General features: G+C 47.7%; 1 protein-coding gene across 3 annotated transcripts in view; it reads right to left on the bottom strand.

The window, feature by feature from the left end:
• Nucleotides 1–18,730, bottom strand: part of Prkcz (protein kinase C zeta) — a 110,863-nt gene that overhangs the window by 82,846 nt on the left and 9,287 nt on the right. The window contains exon 1 of one of the 3 annotated variants that reach the window (XM_048416759.3): nt 8,344–8,400. The exons of 1 other annotated variant lie outside the window; for it this stretch is intronic. Coding sequence is in view for 1 of the 2 variants with exons in the window: in XM_048416749.3 (XP_048272706.1) it covers nt 7,537–7,546 (10 nt within the window). In the remaining variant the exon portion in view is untranslated. Of the gene's footprint in view, nt 1–7,536; nt 7,562–8,343; nt 8,401–18,730 lie in introns of those variants that run through there. One more of the 3 variants, XM_048416749.3, reaches the window with a different exon arrangement.

Raw genomic sequence — 18,730 nt, 5'->3', positions numbered from 1 at the left:
CGATGGGCTCTACAATGGGCCCTACAAGCCCATTATAAATTGAAGACTTGCTGTAATTTCAGAGGGGCCTAAAATGTAGTCAAGAACCCAAAGATCTTGAGGCCAGTGACAAAGGAGAGAGCTACGTCACGGAGAACTGGGTCTGGGGAAGTTAAAACCGACCTTAACTCCAAACTGAGTAAGACGAGAGATGAAAAGAACAAAGGAGCTACCTTTGTTAGGGGGGCATCCCCACTATGAAGGTGAGGGGCAGCCCACAGCCAACCTGATGTGCCGTGACAGGCAAGGACCCCCGGGAGAAGTCTTTCTCCAATAAAGCCCCTGGGATGAGACGTCACCCTTGGTGGCTTCTATGTGAGTCCCTCGGTACGCAAAGCCTGGAGTCGGCCTGGCAGAAGGATTTAAATCAGGGAGACAGGCCACGGGCATAACTCCTGACTCCCCGCCTGCTGAACACTTAATCTAGTGTCTTATATTTACAAAATGATTAATTATAGTCCCTGCTCAAAGTCATTTTTTTTGTTGCCTCTTGGCCTAAACAGAAGCCCCAAGGTTGAGCTTTACCAAGTTTGTCCTTGAAGGACTCAGGCTGCCTGCAGCCTCTCTGTGCACACCTGGACACACAAGACCCCACATCCCTCTCCCCCAGACACATAGCCTCCAGAGGAAAAGGCAGCCACCCCAGGGCAGAAGGGACAAGTGGCAGTGGCAGCAACATCACTGTGGAACCACTGAGGGGTTGCATCTTTTTCTATTTTTTATTTTTTTGCTTTTCAATACAGGTTTTCTCTGTCTACCTTTGGTTGTCGTAGAACTCTCTTTGTAGACCAGGCTGGCCTTGAACTCACAGAGATTCACCTGCCTCTGCCTCCTGAGCACTGGGATTAAAGGTATGCACCACCACGCCCAGCCCTGGGGGCTCACATCTTGATAAAACAGAGGGCGCTGGAATTGGGAATGGAGTTGAGTCTTTTGAAACCTTAAAGCTTGTCCCCAGTGACAATTCTAATCCTTCCCAAACAACCCCACCAAATGGGGACCAAGCATTCGAAGGTGAGCTTATGGGGGGCCATTGTCATCCAAGCCCCCACATCTAGCCAGACATCCACGATCTCCTGGCCCTCTGTCACCATTTCAGAGCAAACCTGAGGGGTTCCAGAGCCCAAGGCCGGGTCACCTGGGGCAGTAGAACAAGTAGAAGACTAACCCAGCAGCCGGGACATCCTCCAACCAATTAGTAACCGCGAGAACAGACAAGATTCTCACGGAGAAGACTGGGTGTTGTTTGTGTAGCACCTCCCCCTCAAGAAGGACAACGAGAACCACCTTGTGCACGGGCTGTGCCAACAACCTTCTCCTACGCAGTGAGGAGCACAGAGGGCCACTTCTTGGTGGAGAGACATCGGTTAGGTGGTTGACATCAGCAAGGCTGAGCTGTACGAAAGCTGGAGAGTCTGAGATGATACGGTTTCAAGGGGGGCCCTTCACCTCCCAAGTCTTCCGTCCCAAGCCCCGAGATACTAGGTGAGAACGTACCAGACAAACCCAAGTGTAGGATGTCACACACCTTGTCAGCACCTTCCAGTTCTCACCAAACAGAAGCAAGGGCCACCTGAGGAACTGTTCCTGCCAAGGAAAGTCAGGAGACAACTGGCCGCAATATGGGATCTTGATCCTCCCCCTCCCAAATACTCCTATTAAAGATACGCATCATGACACTCAGTCTCGCGGGGTGCTGGGGTTGAACTCGGGACACCTGCATGCTAACCAAGCTCTTTGCCAACTGAGCCCAGGAGACGCACACAGTTTTAGAGAGGACAATCAGAGAACAGCAAAGATCTCTTAAAAGTTAAAAGGTTAAGAAGGGGCTAGGAGCGGTGACCAACCCAGCACTGGGGAGCCCGAGGCAGGAGGACTGTTTAAAGTTTGAGGCCAACCTGGCTTACACACTAAGTACCAGGGCAGCCTGGGGTATATATCAAGATTCTATAAAATACCTGAGGGGGTGGGATAGCATTTAAGGAGTTAAGGGATGGCTTGGACAAGAAGACCTGGTAGTATCTGTAAGAGAGAAACACGGATAGGAGATAGGAGACAGGGAAGACTGGAGGACCAATCTAGGAGGCCCAACCAGTGACCAGAGGGAACCCCTAAAGAGAGCAGAAAGGAAGTCAGTCACAGAAGAAAACACAGCTATGAAGAGAAGCATCTCACATCGAAACAGCACGTGTGTCCATGTGTGTCCAAAGTTCCCAGTACAGGAGACCTTTTAGGCCCTGCATCAAGGGACGATAACAGGACACTTGATGACACAGACAAGTAAAAAGATACTAAGATCCTTAATGAGAAACACGCATGCACACACATGAACACGTGTGTGAGTGCGCACACACACACCTACCCCACACACGTACACACCATCCAAAATGTCTGAAGCTAACATGAGAATCATCATAAACACATCTTACACCTACGAGCACTGATGCCAAAGGAAAAGCAGGCAGGCTGGATCAGGAGAGCCAGCAGGGGAGGGGGCAGCATTTCTGTGTTGGACACAGAAGGTCCTGAAGCAGGCACGCAGGAGTGGCAGTGCCCGAGAACTGGAGGCACGGAAGGAAGGCTCCACAGCCGGGAAGACAGAGCTCCTCAAAGATGCTCAGAGTGGTCTGATGAGATGGCTCAGCGGTCAAGACCTGGGTCTGAGTCCCACAACCCATGTCAAAAGTAGACAGAACTCACTCTGTAGACCAGGCTGGCCTGGAACTCACAAAGGTCTACCCGCCTCTGCCTTCTGAGTGCTGGGATTAACTCCGCACTGGGGAAAGGTGGGTGGGATGTAATACATGAGAGGAGAATTTAAGAAAAGAAGGCGGAACAAGAAAACCAAAATGACCACCACTAAAATAAAGTTCAACCGGACAATAACAAAACAATAAATAAAAATATAGAAAGAACCCTTCTTTAGCACAGGCATGCAAAGAAAGGATTTCTGTTAACCTCGTGTGCTAACGCAGTGCTAGTTCATACAGGCTGAGAAACCGAGGCACACCCGTCACCATAGTTGAGAGAGGACTTTACCTCCTTTTTCTCTTAGAAGCATCATTGAGAAACCACAGAACTGGCCTGAAGTATTCTTCATTATAAGTGGCAAAAAATAAAATTGAACTATACAAAAAAATAGAAAGAACTGACTTCAAAAAGTTGCCTTCCACACCCGCCACTCACCCATACACATGAATCATATGCATTATCTTGCGCGCACACACACAAACACACACACTAATAAATTTTAAGTTTAAACCCCGAGAGAAGCTAGGACGTAGCTCAGCTGGCAGAGATGGTGGCAGCAGGACCTACAGCTCAAAGTCAACTGACCGACATATCCAGCTTGAACCCAACCTGGGAAACATGAGACCCTGTCCACACCAAACCAATGAAAACAAAACGAAACTCTGGGAGACAAATCAGGACTGCTCCAAGGAAGATCAAAAGTTTCCTGAAAATAGGAAAGTGACTGTATGTATGGCTAATAGCATGCAGGATTAAACTGCAAACAGGGGAGCGAGAGATGGTTCAACAGTTAGGAGCTCTGGCTTAATTCTTGCAGGCCTGGGTTTGGTTCCCAGCACCCACAAGGTCACTTACAACTGTCTTTAACTGTAATTTCAGGGGATTTGATGCCCTCTTCTGATCTCCCTGGACACTGCATCCATACGGGGCACATGTAATCTTTAAAAAACAAACAAAAACCTCAACCATATTGGGAGGGAGGCAGAGACGGGTAGAGCTGAACTGATAGGTCCAGGGAGGGCAGCAAATGAGAACCAGCTCAGATTAAAAAGTCTATAAACAACCACACAGATGTGTTATAGAGAAACTTGGAAATAAAAGCCAAAGAGAAACTGCTATGGTGGAGATAATCCCAAGAAGAAATAAGAGTCAGACTAGGCATAGCCAGAAGCTGGAAACAACCTAAGTGCCCTCGATTGAAGAATGGATAAGGAAAATGTGGTACATTTACACAATGGAGTACTACACAGCAGGAAAAAATAACGACAGCTTGAATTTTGCAGGAAAATGGATGGAACTAGAAAACATTATTTTGAGTGAGGTAACCCAGACACAGAAAGACAAATATCACATGTACTCACTCATATGTGGTTTTGAAACATAAAGCAAAGAAAGCCAGCCTACAACTCACAATCCCAGAGAACCTAGACAACAATGAGGACTCCAAGAGAGGCTTACATAGATCTACTCTACATGGGAAGTAGAAAAAGACAACAAGTTCTCCGAAGTAAATTAGGAGCATGGGGACTTTGGGGGAGGATTGAAGCGGGGAGAGGAGAGGCAGGGAGAGGAACAGAGAAAAATGTAGAGCTCAATAAATATCATGGGTTCTGAGAGGGGAAAAAAAAAAAGAGTCAGACTAGGTTGAGAGAAATGGGGCCCTGACCCTTTCCATCCACAGCAGTAAAACAGAAATATGCAAAGCTCTATATAAACATTAAGTTACAGCCAAGCACGCTAATATGTACCTTCAAACCCAGCACCCAGGAGGCAGAAGTGAGTTCGAGGCCTGCCTGGTCTTCATATTGAGTAAGTAGACAGGCCAGAAATACACAGTGAGACCTTGTCTAAAAAAAAAAAAAAAAAAACCCACTAAATTAAACTAAAACTTGAGCAAAAATAATGCACAATGCTGAGTTTACAAACGAGCATTTGCCAGGACAGCTTCCTGACCAGGACGAGACACAGGCTCTGCCCATCAGGAACCTATTTTACCGCAGAGCAAGTGAGGCAGTGGTCCAGGGACCGTGACCAGGACAGCCAGAGGTAGGCACTGGCAGCCTCTATCACTCAGATCCTTCACTGCCTGCCAGCATACGGTGGCTCCATCTTGTTGGAAACCAGACTTTACAGAACCTCCAGTAAAAGAGACGTTTAAAAAGGAGATGATTCAGTTGGTAAAGCCCTTGTCACGAGAGCACAGGGATCCGACCGAGTCTGGATTCCTGGTAACCAGGAGTCTGTAACAAGTCTAGTGCTGGGGAGGCAGAGGCAGGTAGGTCCCCAGAGCGCTGTAGCCAGCGGTCTAGATAAACTGAGGAGTTCTAGGTTCAATAAGAGAAGGTGAGAAGAGAAGACACCTGATGTTGGTGCGAGAAGACACTCGCACATGTGTGCACACTCACACACACACGCACACTCATGCACACATGCACACATACTCACACATACGCACACACAAGATCAGACACATTCAAACCCCCACACCATAAAAACAAAACAATAAAGAAACAAACGGAAACTGAGGCAGCCTCCTGACACCATGTGGCAACGGAAACGCTCCGCTGCCACACTGAAGACTGTCACACACTGTCACACACCTGTCTCTCTGTTGTCACACACCCGTCTCTCTGTTCAAACGGGCACCTGGTTCCCCGTGGCCACCCAGAGAGGGGTGGAATCTGGCAGATTCTGCAGAGTCCTCAGAAACAGAAGCAGGAAGGCAGCTTGTCATAATGAGGTGCCCTACTCCACATATTTAGGGTAGTCCTAAAAATAAAACACAGTGTCCAAACATACTGGGGCAGGGGGATGCCAGGTTGTCTCCAGATCAGAACTGAAGGAGTGACAGACCAAGACAGCTCACTTTGGACAAGGCTTTTCTGACCCTTCTAAAAGCAACACAGCTGAGCCTGCTCCCTGCTTGACCCCTTAGCCGAGAGCTGCAATCCTCGAGGTTCCCGACTTTCCTAGGAAGTGAATTTTCGGGAATGATGGCCCGAGTACCATCTTTCCTACCAGAAAGGGAGGGCACAGTACAAGCAAAGGCCCTGTGGCATGAGACAGCAAGAGGCGTAAGTGAACAAGACGATGCCAGAACCATCAATGCCTAGGAGCACCACGGGACAAGTCCAAAGATGAAACAGTCGCCGGGCAGTGGTGGTGCACTCCTTTAATCCCAGCACTTGGGAGGCAGAGGCAGGTGGATTGCTGTGAGTTCGAGGCCAGCCTGGTCTACAAGAGCTTGTTCCAGGACAGGCTCCAAAGCCACAGAGAAACCCTGTCTCGAAAAAAAACCAAAAAACAAAAAACAAAAAGAAAGAAAAAAAAAGAAGAAAGAAAGAAAGAAAGGAAGGAAGGAAGGAAGGAAGGAAGGAAGGAAGAAAGAAAGAGTCTCGGTTCTTCAGATACTGCCCCACGAAACGGCCTGAGGTGTTCCCCTCATCCAAAATGGTCCCTGCTCAATAACATCCTCACAACAGATCCAGGTCAGGAAAGGGAACAACCACTCTATATTAGGACAGTTTGGAGCCCAAACCCCTGGACAGTCTCCTAGTGGTCAGACCTTGGCTCATTTGTGGTGCCCAGAACACTCCACAGACGTATCAGAGATTGGACAACACGATGTGGGAAAACTTCCAAGAACACTCACTGGCCCCACGGCCAACTCCAATGGTTCCTACACCCAGCCGGAGGCCTGAAGCTACCGGGGCGCCTACCTGCAGCTCTTGGAATGAACCGACAGGAGCTCCAGGGACTCCAGGGACACTCTGACCTGCATGACAGGAATGACAGGCAGGCCAGCCAGTGCTGCAAGGTAGCACAGCCTGAGGCTCAGGGACTGAGTCTAAGAGGCAAGAACCGAGCTCACAGCTAAGTTCTTATATAACTACTGGTGCCTCTGAACTTTACAGAGACGGGGAAAGGGGTCTGTGGGAAGCCGATGCCTCTTAGACAAGAAGGTGGTCCTATGCAGGCTTGGTCAAGGCACAAGCACAGGTTAACAACGCAGCCACGACCCCTTCTGTGTTCCGCCAGCACCCATAGGGGATGGCTTTGCGAGGGGGGCCCGTTGGTTTCTGGGAGCTGTCCCTGACCATGTTTCTGTGAAGCTACCAAGGAGCACTGGGCCAAAACCTACCAGGAAGACCTCAAGACCCAGTGCCAGTCTGGGGACCCTGGCTACCTGTCCACTTTCTGAGGGCTCAAGGTGGCTAAGCACCGCAAGCAAGTCGTCTCGCAAATGGAAAGAGGCCACGACACCCATGCATCCCATAGAACTATGACACAGCTTGTTTCTCCTCCCAAGCAAGCAAGCAAGCAAGCAAGCACCCCTGCTAGCTGCTCTTGTCTCAAACCCATCCACAGGCCACATTTGATAATTCTAGGACCCAAAACAAACAAGCCACCCTTGAGACCCATTCTGGCTGCATGGAACAGCCCATGCCTGGGGGAAGGGCAGTCTATACACCCCCACCCCCCTGGAAGCGGGGCGGGGGGGATGTCTCTCTGCACACTCCAAACAAGGGAGCGATACCTTTGGACAACCTGGTTCTCCAGGCCCCAAGGCCCCTGCCAGCTTAGTATGGGAAGCTGGTAGTTGTTTTTGTTTAAAAAAACAAACAAACAAAAAAAACCAAAAAAGCAAAAACTCTTGCAAAATGGTCGTCAGAGAAGCATCCCCATTCCCATGCATGCCCCTCACCCTCAATCCCCCGAACAGCCCTCAGACCCATCTCAATCTACCTCCAACCATCTCAGGGCAGCAAACAGGGTGCCGAGGCCGCACTGCCTGCCGACATCCGAGAACCCAGGTGCACGTCAGTCCCTTTCGTGCCACCCAGACTCCAACACGAGGCTGCTGCCCGTGCAAAGCCACCGCTCAGACAGGCAGGGCAGGCTCGCCCCTGAAAGCCGCCCAGCCAGAGATGCACTTGTTTATGGAAACAGGTGCTGGTTGTTTGAGTGCCAGGCGGGAGTCCAGACCTCACCATTGTGGTCCCACTAATCCAGCCGTTTGCAGAAATGCAGGGCGAGAAGGAAGCGACGGAGATGCATGTTCCCTCTGACCACAACACAGATTCCCGGCTGCAAAATCCCAGTCACAGCAACACACTGCCCAGTTGCCGGAGGCTCCCCGGGGCTAGGCTTCCCAGGACCTCGCCAGGCTCTGCAGCAGTTCTGCCCACCCCAGGCCTCCAGCACGTACCACCCGTGCACCATCTCCTTCCCTCGCATTCCCCTCAGCTGCACAGGCAGCTCGGCATGCTTCACGATGGCTTATTTTTCTGAAAACCTGTCACCAGGGAAGACAACAGCCTCTCGGCGTGCTTCCCCTGACATCACCGCCACCGCGAGATGCTGCGGCAGCATCCATGCCCTGGTCGACTTGGTGCTGGAACATCTGTGCAGCACGCAGGCTGTGGCAGAGCCAAGATGAGACCTGAAGCACTGACTTGTGCTCCGCGGCCCCGGGCACTGCATCCGTGAGGCCTGCAACGCCACCACCTTAGGCCTGGTGGAAAACCCACAGGAGAGCCGTGCATTACTTACCGGCTTTCTCGGAGGCCTCCCCAGCACAGAATTCTTTATGCTCTACCGAAGGTGGGTGTGCAAGGAGGCATCTTCCGTCCCTTTAAGGAGCCGATGCTGCGACCCTGGCCTCCTGGACCGACAATAGGCGGGGTGGGTCTCCAGATCGACAATAGGCAGGGTGGGCTACTGCTGGAGGAGCAGACATCTAATACAAGGTTGGCTGTCCTGTTCCCCGCCTCTCACATCTCTGCCTCCTCATGTCTCCAGGCCCGGGTGGTACCCGGCTCCCCTGGGAAGCTACAGCCGGCAGCTGAGGCACAAACTAAAACACGGCATGGATACGGAGGAGCTGACGTCACACGAAAACAAGCGTCTCTGTGCTGAGCCTGCCGGACAGGAGGAGAGCCAGCCAGAGCCCGGCCAAGGAGGGCTCATACTTAGCAGTCTCTAAAACGCCACATCTGGGAAACACCCCAGGTGGCTAGGGTCCTCCCAATCAGCACCAGGCTGGGATTCTGGGTGCAGCAACTCCAGGTATAACAATGGTCTCTGATAGGCAATCAGAGGGACTCTACACAAAAGCCCAAGGGTCCCAATCACTGAGGGACTGTCCAGTGCCCAGGATGAGAGGACTATGGCCTATTCATTGCAGGCCAAATCCTAAGTCAAATGGCCTTTGCATATAGTAGGTGCGACCACTACATGGACCCCACCACATGGAGAAAAACAGGGGGTTACTCTCCATGTAGAAACGGGAAAGAGTTTTCCCAGGGAACTGAGTGAATCTCACTGGCCTGGTACCACCCACATGGAGGCCAAGGTAAGGAGGTGATCCATCACACAATGTGACAATGTGGGACCTAACACACGGTGCTGTGTCTTGCCGGACTACAGCCAACCTGGTGTCCCACACAGACTGGGAGTCAGTGATGGACTGCTTGATCCCCATGCCTTCCCATGAGTACTCGGGCATGAAGTTCACCCAGGACCCCCTCCTCGGGGCTGGCCAACCTCGACCTGCTGCTGGCTCTGCCATGTCTGCAACACAGAAGCATCAGCTCACAGGACTGTGTTTGTTTGCCTAAGCTCTGGGTTCAGATCGCAGCTCCTTCAGTCAGACCCTGAAGAGAGGGAGGCCACTCCTTCATGGACAAAGCTTCCCTCTTTTGGAAGCTGCGCACAAGGCACTTCAGAAAAAGGGAAACTTATAAACACGGCACTCAAGGCCCCTCTTCTACAAACAAGGCATGGCAGAGCACAGCACCTGGTACTCCAGCCAGGCAGGGTAAGAATGACTCTTGAGCCAGCTGTGGTGGTGGCAGACCTGTAATTCTACCACTTGAGAGGCTAAGGCAAGAGGACTGCAAATGGAAAGCCCGCCTAGCGTTGTGGGTGTAGTTCAGTGGTACAACGCTCACCTACTCTGTACAAAGCCGTGGACTAAATTTTCAGCCCTTAAAAAAAAAAAACAACAAAAACGGGAAAAAAACCCCAAAAACCTTATATTTTTAATTGGCTAAAGAAGATAATAATATTTTGAAAATCAAGACCATGTCTGAAATAGACTTCGGTGAAAGTTTTATTGGGATACTCACCGAGGTACAGTACACTGACACTCACCGAGGTACAGTACAATGACACTGAGGTACAGCACACTGACACTGAGGTACAGTACACTGACACTCACCGAGGTACAGTACAATGACACTGAGGTACAGCACACTGACACTGAGGTACAGTACACTGACACTCACCGAGGTACAGTACAATGACACTGAGGTACAGCACACTGACACTGAGGTACAGTACACTGACACTCACTGAGGTACAGTACACTGACACCGAGGTACAGTACACTGACACTCACTGAGGTACAGTACACTGACACTGAGGTACAGTACACTGACACTCACCGAGGTACAGTACACTGACACTCACCGAGGTACAGTACACTGACACTCACCGAGGTACAGTACAATGACACTGAGGTACAGTACAATGACACCGAGGTACAGTACACTGACACCGAGGTACAGTACACTGACACTCACTGAGGTACAGTACACTGACACTGAGGTACAGTACACTGACACTCACCGAGGTACAGTACACTGACACTCACCGAGGTACAGTACACTGACACTCACCGAGGTACAGTACACTGACACTGAGGTACAGTACAATGACACCGAGGTACAGTACACTGACACCGAGGTACAGTACACTGACACTCACCGAGGTACAGTACACTGACACTCACCGAGATACAATGGGAGAAGCTGTTGGTTAAGACAGAGGCTGCACAGACCACAGAGCCCACTTAGTTCCTGGTCCTGAGCTAGAAAGCTGGCAAGCCCTTGACTAAGATTATAAAATCATACGATAACTGAACCATGACATCCGTGAGGGACCTCAACAAGAAGAAAAAAATGTGGCTAACATAAAAATTAGCACCACATCACAAACACTGTCTGGCCAATCTCTCTCCTCCAGTCCAGCCCAAAATACCCAGTTTTGCAAAAAAAAGCAGGCTGCTGTGGCTTGATTGCTAATTTTGTTAGGAGCCTATTTTAAGAGCAAAAGTAGCTATCCCAATTTGTCCCAAATAATTTGAGACAAGTCTGAATGAAAGTAGATTTTTAACGAAACAATAGGCCTACCTATAAATACTAGCCCATCCTGCAGAGCTAGAAGAGATTCTGCAATGCTGGCTCAGGGTGACAATCTACCAAGATCTACCTCAGCTTACCTGCCAGCCACCTGGTGAGCCATAACTCCTACCCACCCTGAGCCCGGCTCACTTCTTCCCAATCTCCAGGGCAAGGGAAGGACCATGCCAAGGTTTAATTGCTGGCACTGGGTCGGGAACTCCCGCTTGCACCTGATCACCAGCTGGTAGGTACAGCGGACTGTCAGAGAATTGGCTTCCCTGAACATACTCCAGTGATGTCTTTGTGTTTATGGCTCTTTGTTCTGTTTTTCTGAGACAGGGTCTCGACTAGTCAAGGCTGGCCTCAAACTCATTAGAGAACATTTGGGAGGTTTCTAAAGGCCATGAGTTTCACAGTCCTCACTTAGAGAGGGGGAAACTGAGGCACTACACACTTCCCCTACCTGCACAGTCATACTGCACGTATGGTAACCAATAAGGTGGTAGCCACACGAATGTCACACAAATTCATTTTTTTTTCCTCTCTCCAATACTAGGGATGGAACCAAAGCCTTATGAAAATCAGGCCACTGCCCTCCTACTGAGCAACTCCCTCAATCTGGTCCCAGCACCTTGGGGTTACACACAGCATGCCCCAAGAGCTCCAGACTGTTCTCTAAACAGATTACCACTTCAGCTTCCTTTGGCGACCACACCCCTGCCAAGGTGTCATCTGCCCAAGCCTGATGCTGGCCCATAGTTCTGATGCCCTCTGGGAAGCACATAACGGGGCGGGGAGCGGGGGTGGTAACCAGAGCAGCTCATCAGGCTGAGAGCACAGACAGAAATGAACAGGGCAGTGAACTGAGACAGGGACAAACCTGGAAGTTTCTCCTGCCTTGCATGAATCTGATATGCACTTCAGAACCCCCAGGGACCCAACCCCAAGAGGTGCCCGGTTGTCACCCCAGTCACACACAGCCTCCAGCACAACAGTGTTAAGGCCTCCTACAAAGTAGGTCAGGAAAAGAGTCAGAGCAGCCCACCAACCTACAGGAGCAGGGGGCAGATGGACCTCAGTGTAGCCACCAACTGAGGGTGTCTGAACACTGGCATGCTCACTGTGACGTGCCCACACCCTTTCCCTAAAACTTGCTGGTAAGACCTAATTTGTAGACGTGGTTAAATCAGAAGCCCAAGATGGATGTCTTTATAATTATCCCAGTGGGCCCTGAATCTCATGATCAGCATCAATGGCCATTAAAAAGAAAAGAAAATCTCCAATAAAACACTAGCAAAACAAATTTAGCAACCTAGTAAAAAATACTATACACCATGACCAAGAGGAACTCACTCACAGGATCCAAGGAAAATTCAAATTAAAAAACTGATTAGTTTGAGACTGAAGAGATGGCTCAGTGGTTAAGAGAACTTCCTGTAAGCTGGGCGGTGGTGGCCTTTAATCCCAGCACTTGGGAGGCTGAGGCAGGTGGATCTCTGTGACTTCGAAGCCAGTCTGGTCTACAAAGTTGTAAGCCCATATTTCTATATGGTGGCTGCCAGGCGCTGAAGCCATAGAGGCCCACCTGAGGTGATCATGTAGCTCTGCAGACAAGTGGTCTCTGCCTAATGAAAGTCAGGATGTTTGCTGCTTCTTTCCTTGTAATTTGGAGGATGCCTTATAGAGATGCTGATTCAATCCTATGTGTCAGCTAGCATACTCAGCAGACAGGTAGATGCGGACGTGACAAAAGGCCATTCACCTGGTTGCCTAGGAGACAGAATGCTGGTGTATTTGCCTGCTTAGTTTATGTGTTGGTATAAAAGCTGTCTGGATAATAAACACGAGATCTTCAGGAGGACCCTGAGATGCCCTTCTGTGATGACCGTGTAAGCTGTGTCTGATTATTCCTTGCGCCTCCATACCAGTCCAGTTAGGGAAAATAGCTATCTATGTTGGAGCCACACGGGCGCTAACACAAAGTGAGTTCCAGTACAGGTAAGGACTGTTACACAGAGAAACCCTGTCTCAGAAACCAAAAAGAAAACAACAACAACAACAACCTCTTTGCTTTCCCCGAGGACCCATTAAGTACAGAACAACCCACTGACAAAATCTAGTATCTAGTCAGCCAAAAACAAACAAACAAACAAAAAACAAAACAAAGTCCCATTTTAAAATTAAGGAAAAAGAAGAGCCGTAGTGGTGGCTCACACCTTTAATCCCAGCACTCAGGAAGCAGAGGCAGGTGGATCTCTGAGTTCAAGGCCAACCTGATCTACAGAGCAAGTTCCAGGACAGGCTCCAAAGACAAAGCAGAGTGGATGGGGACTGTGTGTGTGTGTGTGTGTGTGTGTGTGTGTGTGTGTGTATGTGTGTATGTGTGTGTGTATGTGTATGTGTGTGTGTGTATGTGTGTGTGTATGTGTGTGTGTTACTGGTGACGGAACTTAGGCTCTTAACATATCTCAGACAAGTACTCTACCACCATGCTATATGTCCAGTACCCTGCACTTCTCCAGTCTGGGCACACACCTGTAATCCCAGAGGCAGAAAGACCAGCATTCAATGTTATCCTTTGCTACATAGCAAGTTTGAGAGCAACCTCAGGTGCATGAGACCTTATCTCAAAGGGGAAAAAAAAAACCTTACCGCAAAGTTACAACAACCACATTAGTCACTTTATGCTCAGGCCAGTGGAACGGTGCTATGTGTGGGAGAAGAGATGTGTTTGGTTTGACAAGGCAGAGTCCACCACGTGGGCAAAGGCATGGCAGCTCCGTGGTGGCAGGAGCGTGTGACAACTTGTTCATGCCTTGGTGAACTGGGGACCAGAGAGCTCCTACTAGAACCTGGTGAGCTATAACACTCTAACCCTACTTAAGTCAGCTAGGTCCAGTGTCCAAAAGGATTCAAAACTTCCTCAAACAGCTCACTAAGTTATAAGAGCTAGTGCGACAGGACCAAGTCTTCAAACACATGAGGCTACGGCTGGCATTTCATAATCGAGCCATGGCAGACAGAAAGCCCAGAAACAACTCCTTCCGTACACATGAAAACTGTTAACAAGCATGACAAGACCTTCATTGGGCAAAGGAAAATCTTTTCGACAGTGCGGGCAAAAGTTAGACTCTTACTAGACATGAAACATAGGAACTAAACTAATATGGATCAACGACTCAAAGATGAAACAAAACCCACAAAACTTTAAGACCGTGGGTGAGGCTTTGCAGTAAAGTTCTTACCTAGCCCGTGATACGCCATGGTTCCACTGGTGCACCAGACACATGCACACAAACACACAATCAGGGCTCAAACTAAAAAGCTATAGAAGAAGAAAATGTAAGCAAAGGCATCACACCAGGGCACAGGCAACAAAAGAGAAAATAAGCCAACTCCAAGCAAACTTTAAAACACTGCATGTCAAAAGGAACTTTCAACAACAACAACAAAAAATGCAACACACAGAAAGAGAAAGTATTTGTAAATCAACACTGACCAGAGAGGAAGATCCAGAGTATACAAACAGATCCTCACACTCACCACAAAAACAGCACAGTTCAAATGCGGGCAAAGGATGCCGCAGTCCCAGCAACTCCAGAAGCTAGGGCAGGAGCACTGCTTGAATCCAAGAATTCAAAGGCAACCTGGATCACTGAGATCTCCATGTGGGGGGTGGGGAGAAAGGAAAGGAAAGAAAAGAAAAGAAGAGAAAAGAAAGAGCGAGAGAGCGAGAGCGAGAGCGAGAGAGAGAGAGAGAGAGAGGTAAAAAGAAAAAGATTGGGTGATAAAAATTTAAAAATTAAAAAACAAACAAACAAAAAGGATGGATTGCTAACATGCTACAACACAGAAGAACCTTGGGATGCTACTGACAGAAAGCGGGGCATAAGCCCATGGAGCATGTGAGTCTCTTCATACAAAATGTCCAGAGCAGACAAACCCACAGACACAGGAAGCAGGTCAGGGGCCCGAGCTAGAGCCAGCCAGAGGGGTGGGATGCATTCTGGAACAGGCTTAGGGCGGTGGCAGCCGAGCAATGGGAACGCTCTAAATGCTGCTAGGGAGTTCGCTTCCAAGTGGTAAATGTTAATCACACAAATGCTTTACAATTCAGAGAGTTAGTTTGTCAGTCAGCTAAAGCCTGACCAGCCCCAAGGGTGCAGGGGTTTGAGAGGAGACCTGCTGAGAATGGACATTGTGAATGTATTTCTTACTCGATAACTGTTCTTAATGTATATGGTTTTATTATATTATTTGTCTTTATTAAGACAAAAAAGGGAAATGTTGTGGAATATTCCTTTACACTGTGAAGATGTGTCACTGTGATTGGTTTAATAAAGAGCTGAATGGCCAACAGCTAGGCAGGAAGAGGTTAGGCGGGACTTCTGGGGACAGAGAAGTCTTAGGGAAGAAGAAAGCGGGAGTCGCCAGTCAGATGCAGAGAGACCAAGACATGCAGGAGGTCAGGTAAAAGTCGTGCATCACGTGGCAACAGGCAGATGAGAAGAAATGAGTTAGTTTAAGTTACAAGAGCAAGTGGGACAAGCCTAAGCTACAGGCCAAGCTTCTAAATAAGTCTCTGTGTTGTTTTGTTTTGTTTTTGTGAGCTGGTACCTCCCCTCCACAAAATTTGTCTACATAGAGCATCCAACATGGGGCCCAAATATCCAAACAGGGCTTGAGAAAAATAAGAAAAGTTCTGGACAAGGAGCTGGATGTATCTTCCTAGTCGGGCAGTCTCTCAGGCAGGCTGGTGTTCACCAGCACAAACAGATGTGGCTACTGGATGCTACCTGCAGGCTGGAGCCAACCGCCAGCGCCATACTCTAAGCTAAGCCACGCTGCAGTTGACTAAGCAGATTTGCCTCATGTGGTCAGAAAACTGCAGATGCTTAGTAAAGCCACGTCCAGACACACACATTAAAAACAAAAACAAACAAACAAACAAAAACCTCTAAAAAGGTACAATAATTTTTAAAATGTGATTTGATGCTGAAGAAAGAAAATGGGTTCAAACAATCATAAAAAAATAGATAGTTTAAAAATAATAAAAGTCTTTAAAAAGAGAACAAAGTAAAATAAAAAAGTTACATACAAATGAAAAATATTATAACACAGGGAGTTTGGACTTTACACGGTGCTTTGTTAACTTTCAATTCTTTGAATGCTAATGAACAGAAAATGACGGCAGCTGAGAGACACGGGATTGTGGAAGGGACTGCTGAATTAGGATACTTTAGGAATGCCTTAACCCTAAAATGGAAGTCAGAAAATGTACTGCTTTGGAGAAGAGATTAAACAAAAGGTTGTGAACCCATTCAAGAGAATCGGGTTTGACTGGGGAGACCCCCTGAAAATCCTGGCTACAGACAGAAAGAAATAAACCTAGAAAACCTACAAGACAGGAGATGTATATTCCACCTGCTCAAACATAAAACAAAATATCATTTTTGGCTGGTCAGTGTACAACAGGCAGTCCATATTTGTGTAGATATGCATGTTACCATGGAGAGTCTGTGTTTTCAGAGCAAGGAGATCAGCCACCAATGAAAACAGGTGATCCAACCTCTCAAGCCTCTGTTGCGGTCTCCTCAGAGTTCTAGATCCAGACCAGCTTCAAGGCTGCTGACTGAGATGGTCCAGCCTCACAGACTGCTCCAGCCAGGCCTAGAGGTAAACCTTGTGCTTTCCCATAGCACAGAGACTGGACAACAAATGTCATGGCTGGTGTTTTCAGTTTTCTCATGGTCCCCCAAAGATGCCATCACCCCCAGAAAACAGAAAGCAGTCTAGAGAATACGATGCCCACATTCCCAAGAGGTAGGATAGATGCCTTTTGGTCATTTGATGGGTTGTGAATGTTTGTCATTGTTTGGGGGGGGGGGTTACAAGTTGTTAGTGGTCATGGCCAGGACAAAAGCTGAACAAAGGAGATTAGATTCAGGGATCTCTTTCTAAAGGGAAAAGGGGGGAACAGTACAGAAATGATAGGATAATTGATTGTTGAGTTGACTTTGGAATAAGCACTAGTCGCAAATACTTTGCATTTATATGGATTCATGTATACTGATACAAATTTAAGGTTATAGTTTTACTTGTATATATGTGTCTACTCTTATTTAAAGTATTATACCTATGCAGTTCATTTAAGATTATAAGATAAACTTTTAGTCCTTGAAAGCTATTTAGGATAATAAAAAAAGACAAGTTAATAGTTATCTATAACATCAAACTTATAGCCATGTTAGGTATGTTTTCAAGGTTATACAGAGATATATTTTAGATAATAAGAGATCTTCAAAAACTTCAAAGACCTACAGAATATGGCATTTAAATGTTTTAATAACACAAGGCTTTTATGACAGTGAGACACATCTGCTCCTGGCAGCACCAATTTATTTTAAAAAATGATGATGGGCATCAAAGAACCTCCATACAAAGTTTGTTTTCACTGTGGTGTAAGTTAGCTATTTGGGCAAGAAACTCCCTTTGCCTTGACCGCTGACAGTACGCTATCCAAACTGGACAAGCAGGACACAAAAGAAAGCAACTGCCAGACTTTGCCAGGACAAGTAGGTCAGTCCTTCAAAAACTCCAGCTTCACAGAAAAATCCGTCAGACATTCCAGGCCAGTAGGCTGCAGATGGATGCCCCAACGTTGCAGAGGAACCTTGCGGTGACTGTCCAGGCAGCCAGATGTCTCTGTCAGTTCTATAGTTTTAGAAGCTGCTTTCTCTACACTCCCTGTTTACTCAGGTAATATTTTATCCTTCTCGGGTCTCTGGTGGGGATCAAAGACTAGATAGTTACAATTTTACAGTTTTCCTTGTTAGCAAATTCAGAAAAGAAACTGACAAAAGAGGTGTAAAGTTTATAAGATTGAGAAACAGAAAAGCTGGGGCTGGAGAGATGGCTCAGTGGTTAAGAGCACTGGCTGCTCTTCCAGAGGTCCTGAGTTCAATTCCCAGCAACCACATGGTGCCCCACAACCATCTGTAATGAGATCTGGTGCCCTCTTCTGGCATGCAGGCATACATGGAGACAGAATGTTGTGCACAAAATAAATAAATAAAATCTTAAAAAGAAAAGCTTAAGTAGTTTGTCTAAAAGAATGTTTAAAAGATCTTTTTAGGGTGATAATAAAATTTGTGACAAGAAATAGCTTAGGTATAAAACCTGGACTAAGATAAGATACACAGTGGAGTATTTTCTCTAAACTTGTCAAATGTATGTGAAATGGACATTGTTAATGTAATTCTTACTGATAATTGCTCTTATTGTATATAGTTTTACTGTATTAGAAATGTGGTGGGATATTCCTTTACAGTGTGAAGATGTGTCACTGTGATTGGTTTAATAAAAGCTGAACAGCCAATAGCTAGGCAGGAAGTATAGGCAGGACTTCTGGACAGAGAGAGCTGAGAAGAAGAAAGATGGAGCTGCCAGCCAGATGCAGAGGAAGCAGGACATGCAGGAGGAGAGGTAAAAGCCATGAGCCACATGACAGCATGTAGACAAACAGAAATGGGTTAATTTATGTTACAAGAGCTGGTTAGAAACAAGACTAAGCGAAGGACGAGTTTTCATAATTATTAAGTCTCTATGTCATGATTTGGGGACTGCAGTCCCTAAAAGCCTGTTCCAACTGATCAGCATGACACTCAGTCAGATACTCCCTTGTCCCATGGCAACCAGGGCCTGCAAAGTTTCCAAACTGGTATCCACCACTGGCTGTGATCTATCCATGTGTC

This window comes from Myodes glareolus, chromosome 6, assembly GCF_982192425.1.
Source record: "Myodes glareolus chromosome 6, mMyoGla1.1, whole genome shotgun sequence".
In the NCBI taxonomy this organism is placed as follows: domain Eukaryota; kingdom Metazoa; phylum Chordata; class Mammalia; order Rodentia; family Cricetidae; genus Myodes; species Myodes glareolus.
Note: the sequence above shows the minus strand (reverse complement) of the source record. Positions and strands in the feature narration are given on the sequence as shown.